At 43.8% G+C, this 21359-nt stretch overlaps 1 protein-coding gene and 1 non-coding gene across 7 annotated transcripts in view; both read left to right on the top strand.

Annotated features, from left to right (window-relative positions):
* Positions 1-21359, top strand: part of PRTFDC1 (phosphoribosyl transferase domain containing 1) — a 50467-nt gene that overhangs the window by 23541 nt on the left and 5567 nt on the right. For all 6 annotated transcript variants that reach the window (XR_003709052.2, XR_003709053.2, XR_003709051.2 and 3 more), the window contains exons 4-8: positions 5002-5067; positions 18104-18121; positions 18967-19049; positions 19907-19953; positions 20924-21000. Coding sequence is in view for 3 of the 6 variants with exons in the window: in XM_028749802.2 (XP_028605635.2) it covers positions 5002-5067; positions 18104-18121; positions 18967-19049; positions 19907-19953; positions 20924-21000 (291 nt within the window). In the remaining 3 variants the exon portion in view is untranslated. The remainder of the gene's footprint in view (positions 1-5001; positions 5068-18103; positions 18122-18966; positions 19050-19906; positions 19954-20923; positions 21001-21359) is intronic.
* On the top strand, positions 18798-18871 carry TRNAN-GUU (transfer RNA asparagine (anticodon GUU)). The gene has a single exon. It is a non-coding gene; the product is annotated as a tRNA-Asn (tRNA).

Raw genomic sequence — 21359 nt, forward strand, 5'->3', positions numbered from 1 at the left:
AAGTCAAACGGAATCCGTTCCGGAAGTCCGTTCAACTTCCAAAATGTTCGGAAACCAAAGCACAGCTTCTGATTGGCTGCATGAAGCCCCTGCAGCCAATCGGAAGCCGCAGAAGCACCGTCTGACGTTTGGGTTCCAAAGAATGTTCTCAAGCTGGAACAGCCACTTCCCAGGTTTGGGAGCCAAAACATCCGAGTACCAAGGCGCACGGGATCCAAGGTACAACTGTATGTGGAGCAGACACAGTTATCCTTTGGATTGTGCAAACAAGCTTTTAATACAATCAAAAACCAAAAAACAACAACCCTAGGTTTAAAAAATATAATTAAAGACGAGCAAAATAGGATGGATCACAACAACAGTAACTTAGCCCGAACCAATTTTTAATGGTGAAAATGTTAAAAGGCTTTTCAGCTTGCCTTTTAAAGGGAGGGGGCCAATCAAATCTCTTTAGGGTGAGAGTTCCATGACATGGGTGCAGCAGCTGAGAAGGCCCTGCCCCATGTCCCATCCAGCCACAACTCTGAAGGCAAGAAGGCATGGATGCAAGAAGGCAGTGCTGAATACAATGGATGGGCAGGTTCACAAGGAAAGGAGGAGATGGTCTTCTTCTAATTTAGGCCTTGTCCAAGAGTGTCTGACAGCTGCTGTGCTTTGGACTGATTGTGATGCAGTGAAGATGAATAAAAGCTGGTCTATAAAAATCTATATTGTTGACACATCCCAAACCTGATGTACTTTAAAACACACACACACTTTTGCACTTTCTAGGAGCACCATATCAACAGGTTTCTTCTGAGGGAGGAAGGGCGCGAGTATAACAGCTCGGATGATAGGCAACTAGGGATGTAGTAAAGGGCCCGTCCATAGTTTTAACGAGGCGGAGTGCTGGAAATTTATTGCAGCCGCATTTGTGCCATTATTAAGTTAGCCTTTGTTCTGCCAGAACCGTTTTTAAAAGATTCCATTTTCTGCTCAGCTACTGCAAGCCGGCAGATGTGTGCTGCTTTGTGCAACTTTCACATCGGCAGCCCTGTTTGTGGGACTCCTCTCTTTCCTGAGACCACCCAATTCATTGCACATGTAGCTTCAGATGGATTCAAGATCCCTCTGGCCTCCAGAAAAGAAAAGGAAGACTGTAATAATAGACTAACCCACCCAGTTCAAAAGACATGATCTAATACTGGAAGAATTGGCAACCTAAAAGTCGCTGCTGTTATGGAAGCTTTGAGAAGGTGGCTCAAGAAACATGCTGGGAATTTCTCTCTACGGTACTTAAAGGAGCATATACAGAAAGCTTTAAACATTGCTTTTGGGTTTTGTTCTTCGAAATTCCATTTATCTGGGAGGTTTATTAAGTACAGGATAAGGGGATAAGGCTTCAACCAACCTTCTGGTGATGTTTCTCATGATTGCAGCTGGAGAGGCAGTCCATTTATCCCTGCCACAGGTCTCTGCCATGGATGCATTCCTGCAGAATACAGTCATAACTTAGAAGTCGAACGGAATCCGTTCTGGAAGTCCGTTCGACTTCCAAAACCTTCAGAAACCAACGCACGGCTTCTGATTGGCTGTAGGAAGCTTCTGCAACCAATTGGAAGCCATGGAATCCCCATCGGACATTCTGCTTCCAAAAATAATTCACAAACCGGAACAGTCACTTCTGGGTTTGCGATGTTCGGGAGCCAAAACGTTCTACTAGCAAGGCGTTCGACTTCCAAAGTATGACTGTATCTGTGAGGCCTCAGCTAAGTTCACAGACAGGCTGCAGTTGGGGATCCCAGGCAAGCAGGCTTAAGATTCAGAGGCAGAGGGTGTGGTCTATGGTGGATCAGGCTGTAGAGCACAAAGGCATGGAAAATGAGAGGGATGGAGCAAGTCCACTTAGCAGCATCTGCCAAGGACCAACTGAGCACCTGACTTGGGATATTACTGTTTTATTAAGTCTTGTAGCGTCTTGATTGGTTTGAAGGGTCAACGGACAGTTTCCATGTGGGTACTGAAATCTAGAGGATATAACTGAGCCACAGAGTTTAATTTGCTGATGAAGCAGAGTGTTGATGGTATAGATGATAAGGCACAGGAGACTTGCTGCTGGAAACTTGGATTCAAGCTCACTAAATTTTCCCAGCCAGCTTGCTGTGGTGGCTACATTTGCATGATGAAATGTCAGTTGAGTAAGCCAAGACATGCACGAGCTTCACAGCCACTTTGTTTGTGTAAGCTACGAAGCTACAGGTAACCATATTCCTATGATGTCTGAATCAGGAAACCAAGGTTAACAGATAAAATATGGCTTCTAGATCCTGGTTTCTTTGGAAGCTATTTACCCTAGTTGCCAGTTCAGACGTAACGGGAAGCTGAAGTAGCTTAAGCTTCCTGGTTCGTATACTTGCCTGTGCAAAGGGAGCATGTAGGTTGTGCGTATCACAGTTTATAAGCCAGGATTTGATGGTGAGAATGCATCCACCGTCTTCAGAGGGAAGCCTGAAGTCATCCACGGCGCCTCCAGATATTCCTGAGTTCTGGCAACGTCAGAGAGCATAGATGAAGGTTTGCTTAGATAAAGATTGATTCCTTTCCCGCCTCTCCATCGCCTGGGTTCCACTCATCTTCATAGGTCAGCCATTGTTAGATGTCTGCCCTCTATAAAGTTTTCAGAACAGATTTAAAAGATGTTTCCTGATGGCAATTTCTTCAATTTGTCACGGGGAGCTGTGATGAATTGTGGAGCAAAATACTGTGAAGTGGCTTGAGAGCAGTACATAATGATTCATGGCAATATGTTGAATTTAACTGGAATACAAAATTGGTGATAAGAACTGCTTTTTTTCAATATCGTCTTTAAAGTTCTGAAAAAGCATGGGAATGAACTGTCTAGCTCAGAAGGAAGCTAGCGCAGTGCTCTCCCAATCAGTGTTGGACTATTGTTTATGCTGATGGGAGCTAGAGTCCAGGACATCAGGGAGGCAGTAAATTGAATCTCCCTCGCTGATACCATTAGAAGACAGTTGTGAGTCCAAGTTGACCTTTAAATATGATGGAATAAAATCCCAATTTTAGGTTGCTAAACTTTTTATTTATTGTATTTTCAGCCCTCTAAGGCAGTTTACATAACACAATATAAAATGCACTTGAAATCACCAAACAACATCCGTACAGTGCCTGGAAGATGAAAATGCGGTTCATTTAACTATCATTGATGTTAAGATGACTAACTTTATTGTATCCTTGTAATCTATCCAAGGGCTTTTTAGTTTCTACTGAGATTGTTTTATTTTTGTTTATAAATTTAATAAATTTTGTTTGTATTTGTTGCATCAGTAACAATAAAAACGGAGGAGGCTCAGCAAAAAAATATTGAAACTGAGTTAAGGCACAAGCAGAAATAGTTCAAAAACATAGCATAAGACAACTGTAAACGAAATTAGCAGTTTCAAATTTAAAACATTTAAGGAAAAACCAATTTGGAACACTTTAAGGTATGCTTAAAGCTTTGCATAGAAGAGGCGTGGCTCAGTTCACTGGGGAGGGAATTCTTTAACCAGCGGGTCACCACTGAAAAGGCCCTTCAAGAAAAAAATATTAATATAGAGAGTGGAATTCAGTGTTGCTACTTTTGATCCAGTGGAGGTGCCCACTAACATGTGAGAAAGGGAGACATTTCCCACCCCCACCCCCAGTTCTTGCTGCAGCCCTCTCAGCTCCATGAAAATCTGCTCCAGAGGGTTGGGGGCTTCAGGGGAGAACATGGAAGGTAGGGTGGGGGCTTCAGGGGAGAGAGGGAATTGCAGAAAATTACCTCTTTCTCTTATTCATACGCCTCCACTGGATTATAAGACAAGCAGAACAGCAACCTTGGATTTCACCCATTGAAATCACACAAGAAAAGAGAGTATCAACCAGCGCTGGTGGACTTAAGGATGATATGCAACAACATATTAAAGCTACTCATATAATGTCACTTATGAAAGGCAGCTAATGCAATACACAGGCATTTGCTTTGATTTCATTTGCACATCTGTTCCTTCCATTGTGGCAAAATATTCTTCTGCTTTGGCAGGAATTGCAAATATGGTCACAAGAATTACATAGCAGTTTCCCCAGTAGCTGCCAGTTCACAGCTATACAATCCTTAACTTCTCTTATTGGATAGTATAATCCTGTGCTTTGAAAGACTCTTGGATTCACTTTTGCAGTTCTTTGCCAGCAGCAGAGTTCTTGCCGCAGCCAAGAGTGTTAAAATGCAAAGGAAGTATACTTCAAAGTCTTTGAAAGGGATTTTATCATTTTATTTTTTTAAAGTAAACAAAAGACCCTTTGCTTGTTTGTTTATTACAACTATTAATTACTCTGTAGGTCTAGAAGAGTCTTGTTCCCAAAACAGATGTCTTATTGGTGGTTTTACCTGGGGGGACACACACACACACACACACACACACACACTTTCTCTAGTTTGGAAACGTTAGAGAAAACACATATTTTTCTGCAGCAGTAAGATGTTCTGTTTTCCTCACTCTTCTTATAAATTTCAGTTATTGTCCTCTGTTCAATAAAACTTCTAGGGTGATTTACATAATACAGTAATCAATATTCCAATAGTAACCTGAAAACACCCTCCCCCCCAAAAAGTTTCCCTGATATTAGACCATGCACTGCAGTCATAGTATTTAGGTGCCTCCTTTAAAAAATAAAAAGTATTTTGCCAGGCATTTGGTGATTAATTGCACACTGATACTGAGAGTATATTGCTGGTATGGATTTATTGTAACCTTTATTTCTATTTCATGGGTTTGTATATTTATCAGGTCTTAAGGATAGTTGTTAGTTGCCCTGAGCAAGATATAACAACAGACAATAAATAGTTCTATAGAAATAGGTTTCACTGAGATTGGTCTGTGTGCCCTTTTTGGGTACTAGCTCACAGTCAACTCATTAGGGATGAAGATATTTGTCAAAGTTAAGAGTGCAAGTAAAATGTGATCTACTTTTATTTTTCAGAATGACCAGTCTATGCAAGATACACAGATCATAGGGGGAGATGACTTCTCAAAGCTGGCTGGAAAGGTTTGTAAGATTTTTAAATAAAACGAGGCCATTATGACACCAGGATCGGACTAACACTGAGATTCAAAGATAGCATGATTAGGGCAATAACAAAACCTAGAGACAAGCAAAAGAAGCAAGATGCTAATAATTACCTTCTCCGAGAAAGGCAGGGCAAAGAGAAACAGTCACCTTGGTTTCAGCATGACCAAGGGTGCAGAATCGCAGCTGGGTCCACAACTACTATCAGAGCTAAATACGTACTCTTTTGTAACTGGATATTATTGACAGTGAACATGTGAGCTACTGATAAATATCCCGAAAAGGATTCTAGCCCCGCATCCTGGAGGAAAAGGCATTGTCTACACATAATAGTAAATTGTCATTAGCACTACATGCCTGAAGTGGACTTGCACAGCCAGGTGGAGAAATTTGGTAGCGTTTAGTTTCGTTTTCAGAGAATCCTGGCTCGCCATGGCATACTAACCAGAGATAAGAGTTTACCACAAGCTCTGATGAGCTTCTACACAAGCCAGTTCCAAGCCATGGGTTATGGGGTTTGTGATCAACCACAATCTCCGGTTTGTATATCAGAGCAAGCCAGGATTCTGCAGAAGCAAAACTGAAGTGCTAACCCAGGGTTGGCTAGTCTGTGGCCCTCCAGATACTGTTGGACTACACCTCCCCTGATCCCTGACAGCAGGTTGGTGATGATGGGAGTTGCAGTCCAATAAAATCTGGAGGACTACAGGTGCCTCACCTGTCACAGAGTGTTCACAGCTCAGTCCGGTGCATGTCTAAGTGCCATTGCATTCTGTAGTGCTCACACCCAGGTAAGTTGGAGCATTCTTCCCTGCCACCCCAACAGACCTTCCTGCACCTGTTAAACAATTATGTGCCTTGCTTCAGCATAACCCAGCATGAACATTGTCATAAACTGTCACTAGATAACTGAGAAGCTGCTTTTGAAAAGTAAATGTTCGATTCAACACATGCATAAAGGCCATTTCAGCCAGTTCTTTCAAGTACTGTACTTATGTCCACTTAATTTAATTTAAACAACAGCCTTTTCTTTTTTCTTTTGCTTTTCTCAAGCTGGCAAAATAGCTGCTTCTAGAAAAGGGGCAGCTAGAAATATTGTTTTGCCTAGATATAATCCTGTGTTTCAGAGGGCCAAAAAAAGACAATATGTGGAATGCATGATTGCATTTAATATGCCTGGAGGCGCCCCCCCCCCCGCCTTCTATTAACTATAATAGGTTAACCCTTTCCAACCATCCTGCAGTCATGCTATTCTCCCCATGAGTAAATCTACCATCAATTACAGCTTTTCACCCAGCACAAATGGCAACATGAGATGGTTCACGTTTGAGGAGACTACAGCATAGGAGGGAAGGGTTAAACCCCCCCCCCCCAAAAAAAAATACACCATCGTCCATATCCTGCTTCTGCTCTCCCACAGCTTCTGTTTTCAAAGGCGAAGGCAAATTGAATGCAATTCTCTTGTTTTGGCCCTGAATATTTTAATAGCACCTTGGTTTTGACAATGGTAAATCATGGGACTTGTCAATGGTTTGAATTTTTTTATGTGCTGGAAGGCTGATAAGCAATTTATTTTCATTTTCCCCCATTCTGCATGCACATACTGATGTTTAAAAAAGGGGGAAATAAAATATTTTTGTTCAAGGACAAGACTCTTTTAATCCAGGCCTAGTTATACGCTGAATCACTTGAGGAGGAAGGATGACTTTATTTCATTAGGCAGATGGTCTGTGTGGGAAAGTGATCAAAACGGCAAGCCTCGGGATGAATTTGGGCAGGAAACCACTAAAATTAATTCACACTCCAAGTGAAATTACTCTTGTGTTAATAGTAGGACTGGTAACTGATTAAAGACTTTTAGTTAATTAATCATCTGGCTTTTAACAGATTAATCAATTACATTTTAATAAATTGTCCTATTACCAAAATCTCAGTGTCTTTTTCTCTTATTGAAGGAACTGCATGATAACTTCATGATTTATTTAACAAAAGCTACCGTATTTTTCACCCTATAGGACGTACCATCCCATAAGGCGCACCTAGTTTTTAGGGGGGGAAATAAAGGGGGGGAATTATTTTTCCCCCAGGCGCGGGGCAGGGGAAGGGGAAGCCCGAGCTTCCCCCGACCCCAGCCCCCAAACAGGTAGCTCTCTGCAAGCCATGGGAGCCCAGCGACGGGCTCCCGCTGCTTGCGGAGAGGTCCGTGAAGCCTGGACGCGCTGAGCTCAGCGCACGCAGGCTTCAGCATGCAGGCAACTCTCCGCAAGCAGCGGGAGCCCAGCGACGGGCTCCCGCTGCTTGCGGAGAGGTCCACAAAGCCTGGACGCGCTGAGCTCAGCGCGCGCAGGCTTCAGCATGCAGGCAATTCTCCGCAAGCGGCGGGAGCCCAGCGATGGGCTCCCGCTGCTTGCGGAGAGGTCCGCGAAGCCTGGAGAGCAAGAGGGGTCGGTGCGCACTGACCACTCTCGCTCTCCAGGCTTCAGCGAAAGCCTGCATTCGCCCCATAGGACGCACACACATTTCCCCTTCATTTTTGGAGGGGGAAAAGTGCGTCCTATAGGGCGAAAAATACGGTATCTGCCATCCATTGTCGCCAGTACTGTCTAAAATAGCGAAATGCAACTCAAACTGATTTTCTTTTATATGTTGCTGGGTGGTATAAGAAATGGTTTGTGAGAATTATTGCGCATCAGTATTATGTCAGTTGTTACATGATTAGTATGTTAGTACCAGAACCAGTGATTAGATTTGCAGTGTTGAGTGTTAAAAGAGGCAAGGCTTTCTGGATCTAAAAGAGGGGAATTTCAGCAGCTGTAGCTTGTTATGCAATCTACACCCACAGCAGTTCTCTCCATTTGGCCCAGGGGTGGCTAACCTGTGGTCTCCAGATGTTGATGAATTCCCATCATCCTCAGCCAGTGTAGCCAGTAGTCAAGGATTGACATTTAGAGGTCCACAGGTGAACCACCCCCCATTTTATAAACTTGCTTCATATGTTCATTAGCAGTGCTGGCAAACAGAGCATAGGTTGCAATTTCTTGCAAGGCTGAATTAGCAGGTTCTCACCAGTCCCCCATCACATCTGCCTACCAGTCTTACTAAGGACATTACGTGTGTTCCTTACAAAGATTATGTAAATGTACCAGGTTTATTATAAATATCCTCGTTGTTCAACATTGAGCAACCTTTGAAAATCTGCCACAAACAGAACGCGGTTCATAAACTCGACGTGTTTATTTTCATCCTTGCTTACAGATGACTTGAATAATGCCAGCTGACAGGATTAGATAAAGCTTAATATCCTTTTTCAGAAAACCTTTCCTTTTTCCCCCATTTTCTAAAAAGAGGCTTTAAGCCAACTTTTGAGATATATTAAGGAATCAAAAGCTGCATGGAGCTAAATATTAACTACCTCTATGGTGTTTTGTGCCTGAAAGGTTAATTTTGAAGATCTACTTGGTACAAAAAAAAGGACCCTGCTGGGTTTTGTTGTCAGCAGTTAGCGAGAAAGCTTCGGTGTCAACAAGACTTCAAAAGTATACTGCCACAGTGTGGAGAAAGAGACCCCCTGGGGCATTCCTAGTGTGCCAGCCAAATGCCCTCAAACAACAGTGGGATATACAAATATGAAAGATAGGGATGGACTGCAGTTCCTATGATCCCTGACCACTGACCATGCTGGGTGGCGTTGGTTGAAGTTGGAGTCCGACAACATCCAAAAGGTCACAGGTTCCCCTCACCTGTAACTACCTGCCCAAGCTGGAGGTCAAACTACAGTTAGGTTAGTAGTATGTTTCAGCTACCACACTTAGGAGATAGCACATTTTTTAACAGAAGCATCCCCTGGGATCTGCTTTAGTTCTTTCCTCTCATGCCATGTACTTGCATTAAATTGTCTCCCCAACACTGTTATTTGTCCCTGAAGGTGTTATTTGCTGAGTCAGCCTCCCAGCCCCTTTGTGGCTATATTTGATGAAGGAAAAACATGTCCTGTGTAGAGCACAGTCATAGAAAACACACTTTTTATGTGCGTGAAACTACTTGACATGTAGATTTAGCATTAGTAAAGTCTCAGCAAGAAATATTCTCAGCAAGAGTGGCAGTGGGAAAGCTGCGGCCTTCCAGATGTTGCTAGACTACAACTCCCATCATCCATGACTGCTGGCCATGCCGGCTGGGACTGATGGGAATTGGGAGTCCAGCACCCTGTGAACCTTAGGGCAGCCACAGGGATTTTTTGGCCCTCCAGAAATTTCTGGCCCTCTAGAAATAGTTGGACTCTTAATTTACAACCCTAGCCAGGGATTGGTTAGGGATTAAATTTGGAGCCCAACAACATCTGGAAGGCCACAGGTTCCCCACCCCTGCCTCAGAACTCCAACTTGCAGAGCTTTTAGCTTGAGCTCCTGGCCTCCTGTGCCAGATCTGCAGCCATCATTTATATACAATACCCCCTCCAAAGGTTAGTCAGTGACTCAAGCTATCCTGGATCCTAGTTCCTCCCAGCCAGTTCCTGGCCAGATAGCCAGTTGTCTGCTTTCCCAATATTTGATATGAACCCAGGGATTCAGACTCCTTTTGAGAATCCTACTTAGGGAGTGTGAACCTTTAAACTATGAAAACCACCTATGCAGTTTAGTTGTCTGGAGTGAGCCAGCAGTAAATCACACTGTGCAAGTTGGAGTTAACGCTTCATTAGCAGAAACAGGAGTGTCAGGCCTAATGAGCCCAGCAACTCATCTCTGGTAGGTCTTGCTCGCATGAAGCAGTTGCTGAGACTGAAGGTCTTCACCTCCCTGCAGCTGCCTAAGTGCTGTTCCTCACCAGCAATCTATTGCTTTTTTCCAAGCAACCAGAGAGTGTGTCTGCATGTCACCAACCTCTCCTCTGCCCTTTTCATGCCTCTTCTGATTCTGGGAGACAAGCGGGGAGGGGAGCTTGTTGCAGTAGGAGAGGGAGACACCCATGACTCTTCACCAACCTGACTCATCTCTGCCTCTTGGCCTCTCTCCTCCCACCCTCCTGCTTCAGCTTCTGCCGCTGATCCTGGACTGCTCTCTGCCACAGACTCTGCCAGCTCACTGAGCCCTGTTCCCTCCTCATCTTCTGACTCCTCCTCTTCCCAGTCTCCTCTCATTGTTCTCCCACCACTCCTCCTCGGGATCTGAGCCTTCTTCCCTTGGTGGTTCCCCAGCTTGTTCCTCCTACCATTCCTCTGCATCCAACCAGTCCATGACAATAGTGCCTGCAAACATGGTTCTTATTTGGGGAGAAAAGAGCCCAGTCTGTGCCCAAACAAAGAGCACGAGAAGGACACCATTAGGCATGTCAGATTTTAGGAAGGGTCTGTAAAAAAATAAAATAAACCTCACTTCCCTGTGCAATTGCCCAGGAGAGAGAAAGTTGGCAGCTTCATCTGGCTGCTCTGATTGCAGGGAATCTGTTTCCTGACGGAATTCTTCCACCTCTCGAAAGCCCACCTTGCCTGGCTCTCTTATTGTCATGCAGCTGACAAGTACCTGCCCACCCTCAGCAGATATAATTAGCATTGTTACATTTTCTGCAGCAGATGAGATGACTCAACACCTTCTGAAGCAGAACCAAAAAAGAAAAAGGAAAAAAAGGGATGCTACTGGGAAAAGGGAGAATCAATTTGAGGTGTAGCCAGCAGGGCCCACATGTATCATCTTTCATCATGGAGCATCTGCCTTCTGTTCATCATTAGCAGCATGAAGGTTACTGATCTTATTGGAGCTGTCACAATGGAGCTGGATGTTCTGATTCAGATTTCTTTCTCTATCTCTTTTTTAATCCTTCTTACCAATCTAGGCTGCATAGACATATGTTCTTGAATTAGGAGATAAATATAGGGTTGGTGGTGGGGGGTTTATTGCAAATTGAACTCTGCCATACCTAAGAGAGTGGCATGAGGGGTTGGGGGGAAACAGCTTAATCTGATATTTACTACACACCATTAAAGCAGCGCTAGCAGGACCCTTAGCTCACAGTTGTAGAACATACAGAATACATGAGTGCTGTTCTTTGTGTGAAGGGCTGTGTCTTAGCAGCAGAGGATGGCCAAGGTCTTTGGTTCAATCCTGGCATCGCCAGGTAGAACTGCGAGAGTACCCAGTGTGAAATTATTGAGAGCCACTGCCAATCGATGCAGACAGTACTGATCTCCATGGACCCAATGGTCTGACCCAGTATAAGGCATCTTCCAATGTTCCTTTGTTTACTTAGAAGTCGCCTATATTCAACAGAGCTTACTCTTTGATATGCGTGTGCAGGATTGCAGCCTCACCGTGCAAATGTAACCATGTCTACTCTGAAGTAACTGCCACAGAGTCCAATAGGGCTTGCCCCAGGCAAATGGGTGTATAGTACTGTGCAGCAAATCTCCTGTTCTTTTATTTGAAACCGTTATCTCCCATCTGTGCTCGCTCAAGGCAACTCAAAGCTCACACCATAAATTAGCAAGCTAAAAACATCAAAACGCTAAGACAACAGTAAAAAAAAAAAAAGCAATACACTAGCAGCAGCAAAGGTTGTTTAAAAAGAAAAAAAACCAGATGCACATAAAAACTAATATACCTTACAAACCAAAAGGAATCTTTTACTAGCTTCTGGAAGCGATTTAAGGAGAGGGCAAAGCACACCTACTTGGGGAGAGAGGTCAGCAGCCTAGGAGCGGCCACAGAAAAGGACCTGTCACGGGTCCCAATGAAGTGTATTTCAGGGGCTGCTGGGATACAATAGAGGGCTTCTGAAGATGATCTCAGAAAGAGAGTAGAATTGTATGGGAGACGAAGTCAGACCTTCAGATATCCCAGTCCCAAAAGATGTTCAGTTGGTACTCAGGTGCAGCCCAAGACATTCTGCCACCCGAGGCCAAGGGCAGGGTGGCCATCCACACGTACAGGGAAGCCAAAGAAACAGGCAGCTGAATTTTACTTCAATTTTGGTGACGGGACAGATCCACCACTGCACCTGCTAGCTTGCAGGGAGAGGTCAGGGCAGCTCTCAGCATCTGCCACCTGAGACAATTGCCCCATTCTGCCTAAGGGTAGAATGAGGTAGGGAACCCTCCAGGTGTTATTAGACTGCAACTCCCAGCAGCCCAGCCAGCATGGCCAGTTGTCAGGGATGACAGGAATTGGGGTCCAGCAACATCTGTAGCAACATCAGGGACATGGGTGGCGCTGTGGGTAAAAGCCTGAGCGCCTAGGGCTTGCCGATCGAAAGGTCGGCGGTTCGAATCCCCGCGGCGGGGTGCGCTCCCGCTGCTCGGTCCCAGCGCCTGCCAACCTAGCAGTTCGAAAGCACCCCCGGGTGCAAGTAGATAAATAGGGACCGCTTACTAGCGGGAAGGTAAACGGCGTTATCCATGTGCGGCTCTGGCTTGCCAGAGCAGCGATGTCACGCTGGCCACGTGACCCGGAAGTGTCTCCGGACAGCGCTGGCCCCCGGCCTCTTGAGTGAGATGGGCGCACAACCCTAGAGTCTGTCAAGACTGGCCCGTACGGGCAGGGGTATCTTTACCTTTACCTTTAACCTCTGTAGGACCTGCAGGTGATGCAGAGTAGCTCTTTGTTCCAATGCTGAACTCCACCTACTATTAGAAACTTTCCACCCCACTAAAACCTTTCCGGAACTGCAATTTGTGAAGATTCAATCAAGTGAAATCTTCTGATTTATATAACTAGCCATATCTGATGTGAGTTTTGGTGTGTGTTTGACTGTATCATCCCACTCTGTTGATTCATCTGCTGACTCATTTTCGTTTATTAGTAGCACTGCAGTGCGAGGATGAGCTGTGAGCGAGGAGGTGGCATGGCTTGCACCTGGTCTCTTGATTCTGCGATTTAAAAAAACACCAGCCACCTCCCAACACAACATGGTGCACAGATTTTTGTAAAAACGAACATGGAATTATCTGAATGGCTCTGGAATGATTAAACAAAATGCCTGGCTTGAACATGAACAGCAAAAATAAAATGCAGAGGCAAGACCAGAAACTGTGAAGACACCCCACACAATTGTAAATGAAATCCATTTGGCAAAAACCATTTTGGTTGTATTCAGTAAGTTGGTTATATTGCTCATTACCAGACTCATAGTTCCAAAGCTTTATTTTGAGCCTGGTTTTTGGTACACGGCTGATTACACAAAAGCTATCAAATCTCAAACGTTATCCAGCTATTCACTGCCCTTTTATCTGTGTTCAGTTTCAGACTATTTTGCTGATGTTCACTGATAAGGTGCTGCTGCATGAAACCTTATTGGTGATTTGCTTTCAGTGTAATTAAAGTCAATATAAGGAAGATTTAGGTGTACGTTGCAGCTTAAATATTATACTGATAACCTCCATAATCATTTCCCCAAAACATACTGCTGTCACATCACAGATTAATTTATGTATATAAAATTGGCTTTGAGAGCCTGTGGTTGTACATGTTTACAGTTGTACATGTTATGATCAATCCTGACTTAAGTTAGTCACACTTGGGTCCTACTGAAGTTTGCAGATAGATTTCATTGGGAAAAGTGCAACTAACTTCGGCTGGAGCAAAGCCAGTATATTTTCCATGGTGCCACTCTTGATTACTTTATAAACATATATATATTAATCTCATTGAAAGTATATCCTCCATTAAATGGTTATGGCTGAACTGCCTGATCCCTGGCCACAGTTTGGATGTCGGGAACTGCAACAACTCCAGTTCCATTGCCTTGGTATTGTATTATGAATAAGTCAGTTCTGCTCCTTCATTGTCCTTATAGAAAGGGAAATATTCTCATTTTGCTAGCCCCCAGCTTCAACATCACAGCCTTCTTGGATATATCTTATAGCCTCAACAACATAGCCTTCTCAGATATAGGTAGGACTACCACTTTTTGCCCACCAGCACCCTGCACATTTAACAGTTTAATGGTAGATAAAAATTCAATGGGTGCATCTTTTCCGAGGGTAGAGATGCCACAGTAGAAAAGAGATTTCTGTCTATTGTGCAAATATTGAATGCTTTAGGGGAAAAGAAGTTGCAACCAGTTACATTTAACAGGCACAAATCTAGCACAAGCAGATTTGCTGTTCATGAAGCAGTATTAGAGTAACACCCCTCTAGGTAAATGCAAAACTAGATTTGTAAGGTTCAGATGCGGGCACAATTAATACCATATAATGATTAACACAGAGATGGTTGGTGTTCACTCTTCATGATTACAAAGCCTGGTCTCCTAAAGTGTTGGTTTGCAGCTACTAAGAAGGCGCTTTCTCGAGTTCCCACCAAACATGCATCAGAAGTTGTTGGGACAGAGAAAAGGACCTCTGCAGAATAATTCAATTTGTACTGCCCTGATCTCTCTGATGCCTCACCCTTCTCTCTCTCCCTCCTGGTAAGCATCAGTGATCCACTTTCTGGAGAACCAGCATTACAGCTGCCCGCTCCCCACAAGCTGCTGCTTCTCAACATCCAAGGCGGCTTGTATGGAAGAAGGCAGCCCTTCATGTTACAAGTTGCAGCCAGAGGCTTTACCTTGCACTTCTTGTTCTTGCCGTACCAAACCATGGCTTGTTGTTATGTCTGAATCAGACCATTTTCCTGTGCTCCAGCAAGGAACTGCTTGTAAGCTTGGCCAAGAGCAGGACCTTCCAGCCTCCTTTTGCAAGGATTTCTGGCATTTGGAGCCCAAGGAGTCCCAACAAGTGGTGCCTACGCCAGGCATCAGGGTGGAGTTGAGAAGAGGACTTTGGATATAATTCTTTCACCAAAGTCAACAGCAGCGATCTGCTGTAAAACCTGTTAAGGCAGGCGAGTTAAGATTGTGTAACTTTACAGCGTGGACGCGCCATGTTATTAGATTTATTACAGGACTACCGAAATAGAGTTCTAGTTTATCAACATGGCAGAAGAATTATCACCAGCTGCACATGAGCCTGTCATTGGCTGCAGGTTGATTTCCTGTGGAAAGAAGCTTGAAGCGAATAGAAAATATATGTCTGGCCATCTGGAAGACAGAAAACCACTTCTGAAGTATTCACTGCTATGTATTAATGCCTCTACCCTTGTGGTCCTTTCCAACTCTACAGTTTTTTGTTTCTCTTTAGAAATATTTCATTAGCTTATCCTCCCCCATTTGCTAATATTGCAGTATTATTATCTCATGGCTTGAGTATTTGCAGCTAATTACAGGTCACATTTCACCGTGTAAGTCACATCAGTAGCATGTAAACAGGTTTGGAAGGTAATGACCTAATTTAGATGATCCTATCTCGGTTTAACGAGCCAAGATACTGAATTGAATAAACTTGTACGTATGATCACAGACCCTTCTGCCTTTCCTGGGATGCTGCAGTTAAACCAGGGAGGAGTTAGCCATAGTTTCCCATTTTCAGGATTATCAGGTTTAAAACTAGCAAGGATCTAAATAACATCAGAATGAAAATCTGGTTTGTTATGGAGCTGGAAACCATATTGAGATGAAGCTGTAGTTAATTGAAGACTTCCATATTGCATGATAGATAAGATGATGATCCACCAAAATAACCCTTGTGCTGATGGTTCCTGGCTGTTAGCGATGGAAAGTTGGACTGTGCCATTCCAAGGTCACAATTTACATTATCTGATGCCATACACTGCAAGTGTGTGCTGGTTTCATTGGGACTGTTCGTGATGTGAGGTCTTCCTTTCCAGGGATGTCTCATACTACCTGGCCTTGAGAAGCTTAGGGGCTTGCACCATTTGAAGAACGCATTGACGAGCCATTCTTAAACCCCCACCAGTAATATAGAGGTGGTATTGCTGGCTTACGTTATAGGGCTGTTGAATTTGAGATATAGAGTGGGTCAAGCAGGGGTGGGTAACCTGGAGCCTCCAGATGTTGGGCACCAACTCCCATCAGCCAGCAGAGCCCGTGGTCAGGGGTAGTTGAGGTTGTCGGCCCAACATCTGGAGAGCCACAGAAGTAAAACAGGGAGGATTCAGAAAACTGCAGACATTGGGATGAAAATGGTTCACCTAAGAATTTGCAATAGCAAAGACTTAACTTTGCCCACTCATCCAAGGCAGTAGTAATGCATTTAAATATTTATTCAATATTGCTTAAGTAGGATTTGGGAGATCTCAAGTACACAGTTAGGTTCTGAAGCTAGTTGCTTGGAGACATACTAGCAAGACTAATACAAGCCTATTGTCAATCAGAGTACATCAGGATCTTGAGGATTTTGTATATTCTCTTTTCAATTGCCCAGTTCTCATATCAAATAAGAAACAAAATTCTTCCCCAGCTGCTGTCAAGTAAGGAAATAGTGGCCAGACCTTCAAAAGATAGATTTTTGGGGGGTTAGCAAACAGATGTCAAGAATATTACTCTGCTCAGCAACTTATGCCTTAGCATTATCTAAATCTCGTGATGCTATTTTGAGTTGGCTTGTCTCTTGTCCATTGTAAAACACTTGCAAGATAACAGGTTCCGTTATTAATTGCTTAATGTATTGTATTTTTGCATTCCTGCTCTGGCCTTTGGCAAGTACAGAAATAAAACTGAACTGTTGTAGATGAGGCATTTCCTTTAAGAGAGTTTAGGTGTGCAAAGTTAGATCAGAAGTCCAGGCATACATACATACCTAATTTTATTTGTATGCAACCTTTCCATAGTTCAAGCTTGCTTACAACATGAAAAAACGTACATCATTACAAGCATAACAAAATTACTAATAAGCAATAAATGAAACCTCAAAAAGTTCACAACCAAATTGAACAATTTCCACATAAATCATAATAAGATTAAAATAAAGGCATCAAAAAAATAATATCAATAACAGCACCCCCTCCCCCAAACCTCTAAACAATTCCTCAACCCAAGAGTCTGTTCAGCAGTCTCAGCTTCTGCAGCTGGAGTCAGTCCGGGCCCCACCCTCCTAAGCCAGATGGGAAAAGCCTGCAAGGCTGGGAGCAGATCTTCTAGGACTTACCGCCAAGATTACATGAGAGAAGGGCTGAGAAGATGAAGAGGCGAATGGAGACTCAGCATAACAGCAGGTTCAGCAGTACTTGTGTTCTGGCACCCTGAAAATTATTGAAAACTTCCCGAGGAAAGTGAAAGATCTCAGGTGGACCTCGTTGGGAAAAGCCTGTCAGTCCAAAAATACAATGTGCAAGAACCTGGTAGCTTACATTGGAGCAGGAACGTAGACAGAGTCTAGAAGAATTTGGCGGTTCAGGGAGCAGAGCCCTGCCTAAAAGCTGTGTATCTTCCTGCTGGCAGAGATGATGGACCTGTGGCCCTCCTGATGTTGTTGAACTCCAGTTCCCATCAGCCCCAGTCAGCATGGCCAATGGCCAGGAAGGAGGGGAGTTGAAGTCCAATAATATCTGGTTGGCCACAGGTTTCTCACCCCCTGCCAATCCCTGTAAATAACACACACACACTTGCCAGACCATCGTTCTTAATGCTTGCCAGTTGGCAGACCTATATATGAAACAGTTATACTGAACTGAGCTATTGGTCTACCTAGCCCTACGTGTTGGCTGCTCTTTCATGACACAGCTCTAAGGTTTCCAGCCGTGGAGCTTTCCCAGCTACGTTGTTTCTTAGCTGGAGAGGCCAGGGGTTGGGCCTTCAACGTTCTCCATACAGAGTGTGTGTGCTGTGCTGGTGGGAATGAAACTATTCCCATTTTCTTTCCTCTCCCCTTCCCTGGTAGGAGACTATGTCAACTCTCACTGCAAGAAAGATAGAACTGGGTCAGCGCTGCAGGTATAGGCCAGAAGCAGGGAGCGTCCCCTTGCTGTCTGCTGGGGACAGGGACTCTCCTTGCTCCCAGTACTTGGTTGGTTGGCTTAGCTGGGGCCACCCTTGCAGCTCTCCATCATCAGATCTCCCTTTTCCTCCTCCTGGAGAAGACCCAGAGAACATGGACTCCCGTTCTGCTAGTGGTTTGCTGTCGATTCACTTTGTTCTCCTGCCTAACCAAATTTCTTTTTCTCCCCCTTGTTTGTTTGTGTTTCAGAATGTATTAATTGTGGAGGTAAGTTCATCTATTTGGATTGACTAAAATGGGGGGTGGTCCTTTTGGGTACAGTATGTCTTGTACCACTTAATGTATGTAGGTGCAGATATACAAAGAATCCCGTGAAGTCAACAAAAACCTTGCTAGTGCTTTTCGAAAGCCGTTTAGCTAAAGGCTGTGACAACTTTTTTTTTTTTTTTTTTGGACTATGAAAAAGACCCAAAAGAGGCTAATTCCCCCCTTCTCCCCCCAGAAATTAAAATAATAAAATGGTGTTGATGTTGCAGAACTTTTCTGCTATTAGCTAACCAGGTCAGTTTCAAGGCTCTTGTGTTAATAATATACGAAGACCCTGAAAAACTTGGGTCCAGGATGCCTTAAGGCTTATATCCCAGCTTGAGCACTGAGATCATTCGGAAGACTTTAAGTTGTCCTCCATCTTACAAAGGCTTAGCTGGTTTAAACTTTCTTCCTTCTTACTACACTGTCAACTTCCTGTGAAAATTATTTTGCATTATCTTTAATGGTGTTTTATTATACTTGCACATATTGTTGTGTACCACCTTGATATTTTATATGAGTAAACAGCATATAAATATTTTTTATAAATAAATAAATAAATGCCCTAACTCCACACACACACACACACACACACACACACACACACACACACCAGCCTCCTTTTACCTTTCGTGCTCCTGTGGTGCAATGGGTCTGTGCGTCTGGCTGTTAACCAGAAGGATGGTGGTTCGAGCCCACTCAGGGGCTGTGGGCAGGATTCCTTCATTTGCAGGGGGTTAGACTAGATGACTCTCAGGGGTCCCTTCCAACTCTACAGCTCTATGCTTCTATGCTTTCCAAAGGATATCATTGGAACTGGAAGAACGATGAGAGCTCTGCTCAGCAAAATTGAAAAATGCAAACCCAAGATGGTCAAGGTGGCAAGGTAAGTGTAGTATTTGGGAGGGACCACATCTCTGGGTGGAGCAGCCTTTGATAGCATGATGCCCTCCAGATGTTTTGGACTACTAGTCCCATCAACCACAGCCAGCACAGCCAGTGGTTGGGAATGATGGGAATGGTAGTCCCAACAGCATGTAGAGGCTACTGTGCAGGCCACTGCTCAGAAGCTTGTCTCTTTATCTATGGGAGGATGGCAGAGGCAGCTGACTCAGCTGCTAAGGGAAAGAGAAAGGAAATCCTTTTGGGTTTGCCCTTGATGAGTCTTCAGACATCTCCGATGGAGGGGAAGTGCACTCATTTACTCTTCTGCTGAAATTGGCGTGAGGTGGGGAGTTTGCCAAGCTAAACAGAACTCACCAGCCATGCATGGTTACCCATCAGAGGCTCAATGTATCTCTTGTTTTTGCTACCTGTCTTTGGAGTGTCAAAACAGGGAATGGGGTTGGTTCTTGAGCAAGGACCATAATCAAAATAGTGGATAATATTGAGCTTGATGGACAATTATCTGACCTGGGAGGCCATAATATATGGCTGTTGGGCTGTGGTTCAGCTTAATGTTAGGACATGGTACCCTCCAGATGTTGTTAGACTACAACTCCCATCATCCTTGTCCATTGGCCAAGGCTGACTAAGGCTGTTGGGAGTTGGTGTCCAACAACATTTTAGAGGGGCACCAGGCTTAGCAGGTTGCAAGTTGTACAGGCTTTAAGGAAATGAGAGACGGGGACAGAAGAATACATCCAACCAAGCCAAAATGTTTAGGAGTTATGTGAACAAACCCATTTTAAAAATGTTTACAATAAAAAAACACACACATTTTTGTTATTTATTTAATGATAGTTTGCTGGTGAAAAGAACATCTCAGCCTAATGGATACAGACCGGACTGTAAGTGCTCTCCTGTGGATTTTCTTTGCTTCCTGATTGTGAAGTAGCTAAAATGTTCCATTGTTCCTGTTTTCATTAAATAGGCAAGACGTAACACACCCGGTCCTTGGGGTGTTGTTCAAAAGTGATGCTAGGAATAGCGTCTAAACAATGGAAGTGCCATCTTGATCAGAACTATCAATTGGGGGGTGGAGGGACAAAAGCTTCCCCTCCACTGTCCCTATTTCATTGTAGACATGTATGAGAGACGGCGTGGGAAATGACCACCTTTTAAAACCGATTTCAGAGTTGTGCCACTGTCAAGAATCACAAGCTTGACCTTGCAACTCTGCTTATAGGCTGAGAAAGAAACCTTCACAACATTTCTGTTTCCAAGAGTGTTTGGGGTTAAATTGTGGCAGTTTAACACCAGCTTCAGATAAGTTTAAAAGCTGCCCAGCGGGTGTTCCTTGCAACACCCTGCATTTTATTCTGAGATCTGAGATCTTATAATGAAGGACAGTATATAAATCTATTTTTTTTAAAAATGCCCTTAGCATGTCTGTTGGCCAAGATACAACACACTGTGGCTTCAAAGTCCTACGTTGTCCAACTGTATCCCAGCTGCAGACAACTGCAGATTGTTCCTTGAAGCTGTCAGAAAAATCATTTGGGAGTTAACTTCCCTGGGGACACATTTCTGTTTGGGTAAGAGCTGTAGTTAGCAAGCTCTATATTTCTTTGCCCCCTCAATATTAGCTAACAGGATTCCTTTTATACAGAATTGTGGTCCTTTATATAGCCTAATTGGGTACATCTAGACAGCTCTGATTCAGCTTCAGTAAAGTGTTCCCATCTCAGAGCCCCAAACTCACAGTCACTGGGATTTGGCTCTTGTATACAATTTCCAGGTCAGTGAACTATTACATAAAGGAAGTGTCAGGGTTTGCATTTTTAACAATACAGACATTTTGCCCTCTCTCTCTTCCAGATTATGGATTTGAAATTCCAAATTTATTTGTGGTGGGCTATGCTTTAGACTACAATGAGTACTTCAGAGATCTAAATGTAAGTGTCTCCCGCTCTTTGCCTCCTGACAAAAACAAACAGTTTTATAAACTATGACTTTCGAACCCAGCCAAACTAGAACTGGGTTTCCTCTTCTGTGGCTAACAGTAAAAATTTGTACCCTACTTCTGCAGCGCATGGTGCTTTTTAATCCTTCTCCTGCCTGCCTTCATGTACAATAGTTTGCTTCACGAATAATGCTAAACCATAGTTTAGCTGCGGGAAGCCTTGGGCTCACCCTCTCCTCTTCACGCAGCTCTGAGGAGAATGGAAATATCCATTACATAAGATAAACACCTTTTCCAGCACTCATACTTGCAGCGTTATTTCTGTCAGTGGGAGAATGTGATTTATTTCTG

The sequence above is a fragment of the Podarcis muralis genome, chromosome 12, assembly GCF_964188315.1.
Source record: "Podarcis muralis chromosome 12, rPodMur119.hap1.1, whole genome shotgun sequence".
NCBI lineage: Eukaryota > Metazoa > Chordata > Lepidosauria > Squamata > Lacertidae > Podarcis > Podarcis muralis.